Source organism: Trifolium pratense, linkage group LG1, assembly GCF_020283565.1.
Source record: "Trifolium pratense cultivar HEN17-A07 linkage group LG1, ARS_RC_1.1, whole genome shotgun sequence".
NCBI lineage: Eukaryota > Viridiplantae > Streptophyta > Magnoliopsida > Fabales > Fabaceae > Trifolium > Trifolium pratense.
In genome coordinates, this window is record NC_060059.1 from 44,829,918 (window position 1) to 44,842,860 (window position 12,943).

At 35.7% G+C, this 12,943-nt stretch overlaps 2 protein-coding genes across 2 annotated transcripts; both read right to left on the bottom strand.

Annotated features, from left to right (window-relative positions):
- Window positions 1–884: 884 nt before the first annotated feature.
- Window positions 885–5,301, bottom strand: LOC123898764 (lipid phosphate phosphatase gamma). Its single transcript, XM_045949780.1, has 2 exons — window positions 4,487–5,301; window positions 885–1,186 (listed from the first exon to the last, which is right to left on the bottom strand). The coding sequence occupies exon 1, from the start codon at window positions 5,169–5,171 to the stop codon at window positions 4,494–4,496; it is 678 nt and encodes a 225-aa protein (XP_045805736.1). The 5' UTR covers window positions 5,172–5,301; the 3' UTR covers window positions 885–1,186; window positions 4,487–4,493.
- A 3,386-nt stretch (window positions 5,302–8,687) lies between these two features.
- LOC123894870 lies at window positions 8,688–10,684 on the bottom strand. The gene is made up of 2 exons (XM_045944954.1): window positions 10,507–10,684; window positions 8,688–10,393 (listed from the first exon to the last, which is right to left on the bottom strand). The coding sequence occupies exons 1-2, from the start codon at window positions 10,682–10,684 to the stop codon at window positions 8,688–8,690; spliced, it is 1,884 nt and encodes a 627-aa protein (XP_045800910.1).
- Between the last annotated feature and the right edge of the window lie 2,259 nt (window positions 10,685–12,943).

Genomic DNA, 12,943 nt, shown 5'->3' on the forward strand with positions numbered 1-12,943 from the left:
TTTGAAATTTTGGAACTGGCCAGGGACAACATGATTACCACTTATAAAAAAAACTATTAGTCCCTTTAGTTCTTAGGGTGCACTTCATCAATTAAAAAGTAGGAAATTTTACTGAACAACTTTTATTCTTTGATTCGTTCGTTAATTATTCTTTGATTCTTCTTGGAAGGTTTAAGTAAGACCTCAAGGCCAACCAAAATATTCTATTCATTTGTTAGTTTCATACATTAAGGTATAGTAAAGCCAAACTACCAAAATATTGATCACATTAACTAAGTTAATTTCTTAAATAATTAATAAACTCCCCTTATATATCGATCACATTAACTAAGTTATTAGGCTCTTCATAAACTGTTTTTTTTGTAAACTACTTTGCCAAGCTTATGAATAAGACATAAATATTTCTTTATTTGTATAAGTTATTTTGTATAAGCTAAAAAATACAATCCAAAAGCACCCTATATATTACGATTCCATTTGATTTGGCTTATTTTTTAGATTACAAAAAACATATACTTCATCAACAAAAAAAAAAACATACAGTATACAAATAAATAAGTTTTTATGTTAATTCATAAGTTCTCACCAACAAAAATTGCATCTTCATAAGCTATTTTTTTTTTTATAAACTATTTTGACAAGCTTTTGAATAATACACAAAAGCTTATATATTTGCACAAGCTTAAAAATATGTCAATCCAAACAAACCCTATATATTTGCATAAGCTTATATATATATATATATATATATATATATATATATATATTGGTTATTTATATTTTGAGGTAGTAGTCCTTTGCTACTCCTCTTTTTTTTTTCTTTTTTTTTTTTAAAAAAAAAAAGAAAGAAAAAGAAGCCCGATATGCTTATATATAACAATAAGGATCATTAACGAGACAACTCCTTGATTTATGAGTGTGTATTGTATTTGAATTTATCTATGTATCTTTATATCAACCCGAATAGAAAACAGGATAAATATTCAAGTCTGTATAATCTATAGCATGTGATAACACATTCTATTGTTACATCATTTCAGTTTCAATTTCACAGGCATCATCATCCCAGGCCTAAAATATCAGTGTGCGCTTTGCTGCTCTCTCCATAGATGTCATTGGTAACCTAAGCAAGATGGCTTCTAAATTCCTGTAAAACAAATCCTGAAAGAAACCCGGAGCAAGCTGCCTGGAAAATGGAAAAGAAGCAAGATCAGTTACCAAATGATGTGTAAAGAATAGAGTTAATAGAGATAACTTAAAATATTTCTGCCTTCCACATAAGATAGAAACTCAAATTCTCAATTCAAAGAGAATATTGAATTTAAAAGACGGGATACAAGACTCACAATACTGTCTTCATATGCATGCATTTTTTATTGACAATAGTTAAGATGACCATAAGTCCTAAATAACACTGTCCTTTGAAGATTAGAACCACAACCGGATATTATTTTGTATCCTATAAATAATGCTGCTGTAACACTTAGGTTGGTATATCATCAGTCCTAAATAACACTGTCCTTTGACTTAACTGATTGCTTATTACATTTACAGCTACATATAGACCAGCAGTATTGGTATATTATCAGTGCTATCTTGCTCCTAAGTAGCAGGACTGCCAGGAGAATTCATAATTGAAGGTGCAAGAACCAAGATAGCCATTGGCAAAGAGCAATAGAATCTTCACTAATGTAACACTTAGGTTGTACTAACTAGTAACTACCAAGCAATCTGTTAAAACGTAAATTTTCTACATTGTTTGGCAAAGAGCGAAACAGTCTTCATTAATGAAATTCTTAGGTTGTAGTACTAAGCAATCAGTTAAGACAAAAATTCTCTACGTTGTTTCTTATGTAATACTCCCTCCGTCCCAAAACTTTGGCCCTTTTAGAGTTTTGCACATGGATTAAGAAATAATAAAGAATGATAAGCTAAGTCATTTTTACTCTTACTTTATTAAGAAAGAGAAAATTCATTTAATGAATGTCTTAGTTTTTGTAAGGTTACAAATGATAAAATATCATTAATTGTACCTTGGTTTCATAAAAGAACCAAAGTTTTGGGACAAAACTAAAAAGCTTAAAGGACTAAGGATTTGGGACGGAGGGAGTAACCCTTTAAAATTAATTCACATTTCACCTATTTTGTTCCATCATTTAAACCAATCCTCTGCCAAGATCCATGACCCGTATACAAACTAAAAGAGTCTAGCATGACATATTATCAAGGTGATCCTACTTGACCCTCCCATACAAGTATATGAAATTGATTATATACACCAAACAATAGAGGAGCAACCCTGAAATATTTCACACAACCTCATCAATACACATCTTCCTCACTAAGCACTCCACACTAACAAAGAGGGTCTTAAATACATCTTTACTAATTGTACTTCAAGTTCAGAAATAAAATGGTCATTGCAAATAGCACATTTTAACACATGTATCAATTCAACACTTCCAGTTTTATTCAAAAGAAAATGAAAAGTGGAGTTATTGGCTGCTTAAATGTTTGATTTAAAGTTAGTATTTTCATTCTCGATTCAAAAGATATCAAGATGTATTAAAACAAAATTCATATCGTTCTCCCTTCCCACTATCAACCTATACATGGAATATCTCTCAGATATTTCAGAATCATGTGACTATGCGGGACAAAACTTGAGCTTCAAAAACTCTCAATGCTCACTCCCCTTACATAAACACATTCTCCCTTCCCACTATCAATCTGTTACAACTAATGCCAAGTCAGCATTCTTATTACTTGTCTTACCCCTCCTCCTCTCATAAACTTTCCATATCTTGGGCTGGTCACTCATTTCCCCATCCAAGCTCAATTCTCTATCAACATTGCCCTGAATCAACTATCTTATATTCTCTTAAATTAAAATAATTAAAAGCATTTTACATAGAACACGATAGAATGGAAAGGAAGTAGACTTAAACTCAAAATATCATAATAAAAATTAATCTAACATCTTCATTATGACAAGAGTAAGCACACTTCATAGGAATTGAATATGCATTACAGAGTGGTGATAGCATAAACAATTTTTACGTGACCACCAACAAAGAAACAATTTACCATTGAACTAAGAATAGCTAGCACTACTAACTACTATCATCAGCATAGATTTACCCCATATATTTTTTCTCCAATTCAACACTAGCCTATTCTAAGAAACAATTACATGCCACGAGCAGAACTCCAAACCCAGAAATATGTATGCCCTACTGTCTAATTGAAGTTTCAGTCTGATAAACCTATCATAGATGACAGGACAGGCTGGTGACTTCAAATAATTGAGGCAAATATTCAAAAAGAGGATGATAAGAATGGATAATGAAGTGTCAGGACACATTATTGAGAAGTGAGAACCAAACCACCACATCAAGTTCCTATTTTATGCCGTGCAATTGATCCCAAATGTTTCAACAAGTATTCAAAAAAATCGATATCACAAATATAAATTAGAAACATACTCAATAAATTTCATCATTCTAGTCATTTCTTGACAAGGAGCGCATCATGATTAACTAAGGTGTCATTGTCACAAAATTAAATTGGAAGAAGGAGGATTGTAGTAATTCGTAATCAAATAACCTAGAGCTCCAGTTCACAAGATTTTTTGCCTTTACTTTGACACGTTAACATGTAGTTTACTCAATTTACGGATCACATTACGCTTGAATAACACAAGACAGAGATACTTGCTTATAACAGAAACGGACACTTTGCCAATGTAAAAAAAGCACAATAGCAAAATGATACTCGCCTCTCAATTACTTCCTCTACCATATCAGTATTCCCAAAATTAAAAGTAAATCCGATTAAAATGTAAAACATTCACAAAATCAATGAATCCTGTCATGTCACACAAACAAATCAGAATGACAACCATGAATGCTAGGAGTGGGAAAATGGGAAACTGTACTTCAAGGCACAAAACCTTCCTAGGGAGATAATAAGAGAAGGAAAGTGACTAATTTCTTCATTCATCGATACTCATAAGAAATACAGGTTTATACAGGCATTGATGGAACATCCGCCTCTCAATGCTGCATAACCGAATTATGAATAACAACTACAATTCTAACAGATAACCTAGCATGGTAAATTCCTTCCCACCTCACAACCTTCTAGACACCCGATTAATTCAAATGCCAAGTCATGGATCCTTCTAGAACTACTTGAGTCATCTGTCTCTAGAATCGTAACAATGAACATTTTTTTCCTTCGTTTCTTCATCAAATTAACATCATCAATAAAAACAAACTATAAAATACAGATCATAACACAAACCAACAACACAGTTATTTCCTATGACTCTAAAAACAATTTCGATTCATACAATTTTTAAATCCAAGTCTACAAACAATATTCCCACCAATCCTAAGAAGTTGCATCAAAACAACACCAATGACACAAAATAGAAAACAATAATAACCTTATGAAAAAGGGAAATGATTCCGATTAAACATACCCATTAATTAATCAGACTTAGAATCATCAGAGTCGGTCTTTTTTCTAGCAGCTCTAGCTTGATCATACTCAAACTTCAACACATTAGGAATATGTGAAGTATCCTTAACATAAAACAACCTTCCAAAAACACTTTCTTCAATAACAGGAAAATAAGGGAAAAAAACATTGTTAACAATCCAAAACCAACCAGCACCAATCAAAACCCCCAAAGCAGTACCAGCAAAAACCTGAGCAACAGTATGATAACCCAAATAAACCCTAGAATACATGGTCAAAAAAGCCATAGACCAAGTAACAACATTAAGCGCAATATTCTTGGAAAATCCAATTCCTTTAGAAGCCAAGAACGTTAAATAAGTTGCGAAAAAGAACATGTATTGACAATGACTCGAAGGCCAACCGTGTGAATCGCACGTTTCGAGAAGCTGGCATGTTATAGGACGAGCTTGTTGAACGGAGGATTTGATTACTTCGTTGATGAACTGTGAAACGAGTAAGCCTAAGAAGAAGAAGATACCTTGAAGTTCGCGACGGAAGATGAAGTGGGAAATGAAACCGCCGAAACTGATGAAAACGGGGATTAGGGATATCCATGCTAAGAAGTGGCCTAATTTGTCGCCTCTTTCGTAACGGACGTGAGTTAGTGTTACGGCTTTTAGCGGATTTGGGATTGTTGTTGTCATGCTGTCAGGTGATCTCAGATCTCAGCTCAGGTGATCGGAGATGACACCGGTGGTTTTTGGTGAGTGATGAATTATGGATGATATTTTTTTTAAGGAGAAATGAATTATTGATGATTAAAGAAATGAATTATTGATGATCAACAAGCACATTGTGTTTTATGGATGTGGTTCTATGTTTGAATTAAGGGGAAATAGTCATTTTAGTCTCTGAATGTGCAACTCGCTGTTATTTTAGTCCTTGATCGGAAAAAAAATATAAAATAGTCCCTGATTCTGCAATCTGTTAGTCATTTTAGTCCTTGGCGTTAAAAATGACTGGTTAACTTTACAAAAAAGCTGATGTGACATTTTTTTTGGGGACACGTGACACATTGACTAGGCATTAGTTGAACAAGTGGACTGATGATATGACGAGGGACCAAAACGACAATACGAGGAACCAAAATGACAATATTTTTTTTTTTCCATTTCTTCATTTTTTCTTCCTTTCATCCTTCTTCATCTTTTCATATTCATACATTCGTCAATAAAACCCAGAATTTTAAAGCGACTTTGTCTTTTCTCGTATCCACCATCATCTAAATACCACCAAACCCAAAACACATAACAATAGATCATCATAATATTATTCCTCTTTTCCAACTTTCATTATTCTCTTTGATTTTTCCTCTTTTCTCAAACGAATTCATTTTCCTGCTCTCGACTACATCCAATTGTTTATGCACTTTCATTTTTCCCTCCCACAAATTAAAATCATCCCAAACAAGCCACAACATCTTCTACTTCCAAGTACAAAACAAACAAGAAAGAGCACCTCATGGACTTCTTTACCAATTATCATCACTCATCATCACTTCTTTACACCTAATTTTTATTGATGATTTTTTAAAAAATTTGGGTTTAAAATTATGGATTTTATTGATAAATGTATGAAGATGGAGTGAGAGGAAGAAGATGAAGAAATGAAAAAAAAAAAATACTGTCATTTTGGTCTCTTGTATTGTCATTTTCGTCCCTAGCCATATCATCATATCACTTGTCCAATTTATGTCTACTCAGCGTGGCACGTGTCCCCAAAAAGATGCCACATTAGCTTTTTCGTAAAGTTAACAGTCATTTTTAACGTCAGGGACTAAAGTGACTAACGAATTGCAGAATCAGGGACTATTTTGTATTTTTTCTTCGGTCAGGGACTAGAATGACAGCGAGTTGCACATTCGGGGACTAAAATGACTATTTCCCCTTGAATTATTATTTTTTTTTTTTACAAAAAGAGGGAAGCTTAAGCGAACCTATGAAGCACCCATATTCGTCATATTAGGCGTGTCCGTGTTGGATACCGACACCGACACTTATAATTACACTAAATTATGTCATTTTTCTAAATTTTCATCGATATTGATGTGTCAGTGTCTGTGTTGTGTCTAGTATCCGTGTCTGTATTCGTACTTCATAGATGCGAAAACACCCCGCCGGATTAGGGTTGGGAACAGGCCAGGCCAGGCCTTGATAGGCCTGAGCCTGGCCTACGATTTTTCTTTAGGTCTGAGCCTGGCCTACGGCCTATCAAATGTCATTTTTTTTGGCTTGGCCTGAGCCTTTTAAAAGTCTGGCATGGCCTTGTAGCCTATTTAAAAGCCTGTTACATTAAAGCTTCTCTATATAGTCTTTTTAAATAGGTTAAACAGACCTTAAAAAGTTCACATTTAAATTTTATAGTTTCTACAACATTAAGAAAAAACTAATAATATGATTAGCACAATAATTAAAAACTACTAAAATAACAAATACAATTACGACAAAGTCGCCATAATACAAATTGTTTGCTAAGTGTAGTCAGCAACAAGCTAACAACCAAAATATAGGATGAGTTGCTACTTTTAATTTATATGCATGAAATATAAAAACAAATATATTTTCTCTGTTTTGTTAAAAAAAATGAAATTTCTGGCACGTAGTGGACAAGTGCTATAACATATATTGCAGCAGTTGTCTGTATCTCACAGCAGACAAAACAGAGTAAAACGAACAGAGTAATAAAGTGCAGAATTTAAAGATGAACACGGTAGGTTTGTTAACCCAGTTCAGTGTAAACACACCTAATCTGGGGGATACCAATCCAGGAGGAATCCACTATAATAGTCCTAGTTCTAAGCCCTCAGCAAACTCTCAAGTTTACGACTTATCACCTAGCGACTACCCGTGCTATATTCTACCTAGGAACTCCTAGATATGAGTTACTGCTCACTCCCTTTTCACTACCACACAACCTGTGATAGTATACAAACTGCAATGATGGCGAAGTCACCCTTCAAGACACAAACGATAACAACCCGTGCTTAAAAGCTTAAGGTTGAATCTTTAAATCGTACCTTACCTCCTTGCTTAAAAGCTTCGGAATAAGTACACAACTTACAACTTAAACTAGTCCTAAGCTTGCATCAATGTGACACAAGAAAGGCTCACAATTAACAACTCTCTAAACCCTAACACTCACACTTTGTAGAACACGGTTTAGAATACATAAAGAATACATCGTTTAGTCCTATGTATTTATAGTCTTCAATAACCTTGGTCTTCAAGTTAAATCTTCAGAATTATTTGATCAAATCTTCAATGACAGCTCGCAAGATTTGCTGGAAAAATAAATCTTCAACAAACTCTTCAATCCCAAAAATATATTTTTGAGAAAAGATTTACTCCAAAAAAAAACATTTCTTCAATAAAAAGATTTGAAACAAAAATATTGAAATATATTTTTGTAACAAATAAAACAAACCGCCTTTTTTAATATCTTTTAGTAACAAACGCTTTTGGCTAGCTGGATAAGCACAATCATATTTGTAGATCAAATCTTCAAAAGATATGAAAATGTAATTATAGCGCGTTCTGTTTTCCTGGAGACACATGCTGTACAGGCATTCTGCAGCATCTAGGTACAGCAGTTGGCTTATGATGTTTTTGCAAAATTGTAGCCAATCTTCAAAACCCAACAATCTCCCCCTTTGGCAAATTTTGGCTAAAACAATCTTAGACCAATCTTTGTAGAGAGATATAGAGAATCCTTTCCTTCAAGTCAACTTGAACACACAGCTAAGAAGAAAAGTAAAATCAGAGGCGTTTGACAGCGGATAGAACATAACTTGCGCACACTTTGCATATGACTAGAGTAGTAGAAAAATAAATTCTACTCCCCCTCACTTCATGCATCACTCCCCCTAAAGTCATGCTTCATCATAGTAGTACGCACACACACTTACTACGCATATGTCAGATGCTGTAGCATCTGTCTTCACATCATGCATATCAGAAAATCAAAATCAGGAATTACTCCCCCTTTTTAGCTCAAAATTCTGACAAATAAAGTCAGAGCACATAAAACCTGGAGTCATCAAAGCATAAGGAGCATATTGTGCATGTTACAAACCAGTGGCACACGCAGGTGCTCCAAAATCAGGGCCTAGCCCACGCAGAAACATAGAAATCCAGAAAATTTAAAAGTACAAGGAAAACAAATCAAATAGAGGCACTTTCATCAGAGTCCTCCACTTGCACTTGCTCACCAGCAGCACCATCACCTTCCATACCTCCTTCCTCAGCCACTTCAGCCTCCAAGGCCTGAATCACACGATCTATAGACAGCTTCCTTTCCTCCAGAGCCTTGCTGGTCTCTTTTAGATCAGCTATCATCTGCTTCTTGCTCAAGGTGTTAGCAGATTTCTTGCCAGATGGTCCAGCAATGTCTGCAGCATGTGACCCTTCAAACAGCCTGTAGTCAAAAGACAAGTCTGCCTCTCTAGCACAAGGCACATCAGCAGGAGTACATATATCTGGATGCTGATCCAATATTATACCACATAGCAGAGTAGGGAAAGCAATTGGCATTTGTACAGCAAGTGACTTAACATGTTTAAATGTTTGCTCAAAGATGTACGAACCAAAAGCAAAAGAGGTTTTTGTGCCTACTGCATAAATGAACCTGGCCAAACCAGTTGCCACACTGTTTGAATGAGTGGTGGGCACCCAGTTAGCAGCAACTATCTTATTCAACAGAGCATATTTTGCAGTCAGTTTTGTTGCAGACAAATTGTTCTTCTTTGGCCATGCTTGCACAGAGTTTCCTGTAATGGTCTTGCATACCTCATCCTGACTAACTCCCATATCTGCAATCTCATCTATTGATCTTCTCAAGTACTGGTTGATAACAGATGGAGAAAAATTGACACACCTTCCTCTAACAAAGATTTTTCTCAACTCAGGGCTTGTAGGATCAATGCAGTCTTCTCCTATGTTCACTAAGAACTCTTTGACTAGCTTTTCATAATACACCGCAAGGGCTTTCACTGTTTTCATTAAGCCTGCAGCACTGATCAGTTCCATAAGCTCCTTACACTGTAGAAAGTCGTTACTCAAATTCCTCTCTACTGAAAGTCTTCTATTAAACACAAATTTCCACTTGGTTGGGCCATCTTCAAAGTGGAAAGAGAAATTATCAAGGGGTGCAGAGGGTACATTCAATGGTACTTTTCTTCCCTTTACAGTTTTTCTTGAAGATCCACCACTTGTGATTTTGACAGTTTCCTCTTCAAATTCAGACTCACTAGACTCAGGTTCTTTCCTTTTCAAGTTTTTCTTTTCTTTGCCAGAAGTAGTGACCTTGTTGGCACTTCTAGGTGGTCCAAACTTCACAGCTTTCTTGGCAGGGGTTGAAGTTTTCTTTCCTTCCTTTGGTGTGTTGGACTTCTGACTAGGAGTGGCCACATCCTTGCCCGAGTTACTTCTAAGTCTCTTAGACCTATCTGTAACAGGAATACTTATTCTCACACCATCTTCTTCTTCAGAAGTATCATTAACTTCCACAACATCTGGTTCAGTATGCACATCCTTGGATGGTGGGTCAGCATCAGTATTGGTTTCAAATGCATTATCATGCATTACATTATGAGGAGTTTTATTCTTGTCACTTACAACATAAGCCTCAGGGGTTTTATGGACAACATTCTCAGGAGGTTCAACATCTTCATCATCAGACCAGAATTTGACACTAGAGGGACCAGCCAAATTCTCAGATACACCACCAGCAGGCGATGCCATCTTTACATTAGTACTATCATCAACATTCAAACAGGACTTTCCTAGGGATTCATCTTTTTGGGGATTTTCCTTTCCTAGGGTTTCAGCATTTTTATTCGTGCCATCAGTAGCACCATGATTTTCAGTATCTGATTCACTAGGGTTTTCAGTACTTTTAAAACTATTCTTAGGCACATTCCTATCTCTATTGGCCGTAGATTTTGTTCTCCAATTCTCATTAAAGAGGAAGTAGAAGACTTACGCGTAATAGGAGTTCTCTTAGGCCTTACAGCAACAGATTTTATCCTCATCTTCTTGGGTTTTTGAGGGAACACAGTTGAAATAGGATCGACTTGAGTGATTTTGGCAGATGAATCGTTGTCTGGTGCCGGTGATCCTTGATTGTTCTTCGCAGTGGACGATCTTGTTGATTTAGACATGATGATCTTGATTTTCTTTGATTGAACAAAAATAGTAACAGAGAAATAGGGATTTGGGATTCGGAGAGTTGGGAGATTTTTGTATGTGTGAGAGAGAAAGTAATCTTTGGGTCTGTAGAGGAGAGAGTAAAATGGTTGAGTGATTGGTGGCGTGAAGTTGTAGTGTTTTAGGAAAATCAATCCTAACTTTCCTTGAATAGCGTGCAATTTGAATTGGAGAGAGGGAAAAGTAGTTGCACGCCTCCAACATATTAATTGCTATACTTCCTCAAATAGGCAAATACCAAGTTTGCCTCTCAAATTTTCAAATTGGACTGCATCCAATGCTTTAGTAAAAATATCTGCTAGTTTTTTTCAGTAGCAACATGCTCTAGAGTCACAATTTGATCTTCCACGAGTTCTCTAATGAAGTGATGTCTTATATCAATGTGCTTTGTTCTACTATGTTGAACTGGATTTTTTGAAATATTTATGGTGCTTAAATTGTCACAATATAAGGTCATGACATCTTGCTTGATATTGTATTCATTCAACATTTGCTTCATCCATAGCAATTGAGAACAACCACTTCCAGCTGCAATATACTCTGCTTCAGCAGTAGAGAGAGATACACTATTTTGTTTCTTGCTAAACCATGAAATCAAATTATTTCCAAGGAAGAAACAACCCCCATAAGTGTTTTTTCTATCATCAGCACTACCTGCCCAATCAGCATCACAATAGCCTACTAGCATAGAACCTTCACCATGAGAGTACATCATACCATAATCACAAGTTCCACTTACATATTTAAGAATCCTCTTCACTTGAGTTAGATGGCTCATTTTTGGAGCAGCTTGATATCTAGCACAAACACCAACTGCAAAAGCAATATCTGGCCTGCTTGTAGTGAGATATAGAAGACTTCCTATCATGCTTCTATACATGATTTGATCCACATCTACACCTGCTTCATCTTTAGTTAGTTTTAGATGTGTAGCTGCAAGAGTTCTTTTATGAATGGAGCTTTCCATACCAAATTTCTTGACAATGTTTTTGGCATACTTACTCTGAGAGATAAAGATTGAGTCTTCCATCTGCTTAACTTATAAACCAAGAAAGAACGTTAACTCACCCACTAAACTCATCTCAAACTCTGAGTACATTTGTTGTATGAAGTGCTGCACCATCTGGTCAGACATTCCTCCAAAAACTATGTCATCTACATAAATCTGAGCAATCATAAGCTTCTTTCCTTCTTCTTTTACAAAGAGAGTCTTATCATTCCCTCCCTTTTTGTAACCATTCTTGACAAGAAAGTCAGTAAGCCTTTCGTACCAAGCTCTAGGGGCTTGCTTCAAGCCATATAGAGCCTTTTTCAATTTGTACACATGATTTGGGAGATTAGGATCCACAAATTCTTTGGGTTGCTCCACATAGACTTCTTCATTTAAGTACCCATTCAGAAAGGCACTTTTCACATCCATTTGAAACAGTTTGAACTTTAGAATGCAAGCAACTCCTAGTAGCAGCCTTATGGATTCAAGACGAGCAACAGGAGCAAATGTCTCATCAAAGTCTATTCCTTCAATCTGAGCATATCCTTGAGCAACAAGTCTGGCCTTGTTTCTAGTAATATTGCCTTTTTCATCAGACTTGTTCTTGAAAACCCACTTTGTACCAATCACATTAGCATTCTCTGGTCTAGGCACCAAGTCCCAAACTTCATTCCTTTTGAACTGTCCCAACTCTTCTTGCATAGCATTAATCCAATATTCATCAGTCAGAGCTTCCTTCACATTTTTGGGTTCTACCTTTAACACAAAGCAAGAATTAGTTATAACATCATTTGTCCTTCTAGTAGCTATTCCTTGATCTGGATTACCAATAATTAGATCTATAGGATGATTCTTCTGAATTCTGATTGAAGGACCTTTCTTTGGTGTTTTAGTTGGTTCTGGAATAGAAGCTTCAGTATCTGATTCTGATTCTTTTACTTCTACAGTCTCAACACTTGGTAAGTCAGATGCTATAGCATCATCTGCCACATCTGTCGTCTTGTCTTCTGTTGAATCATCTACAACCACATTAATAGATTCCATCATAGTTTTAGTTCTGGAGTTATACACTCTATAGGCTTTGCTATTTGTTGCATAACCTAAGAAAATTCCTTCCTCGCTCTTAGGATCCAACTTCCTTCTTGGTTCTCTATCTGCCAAGATGTAGCATTTGCTTCTAAATACATGGAAGTGCTTGACAGTAGGTTTCTTCCCTTTCCAT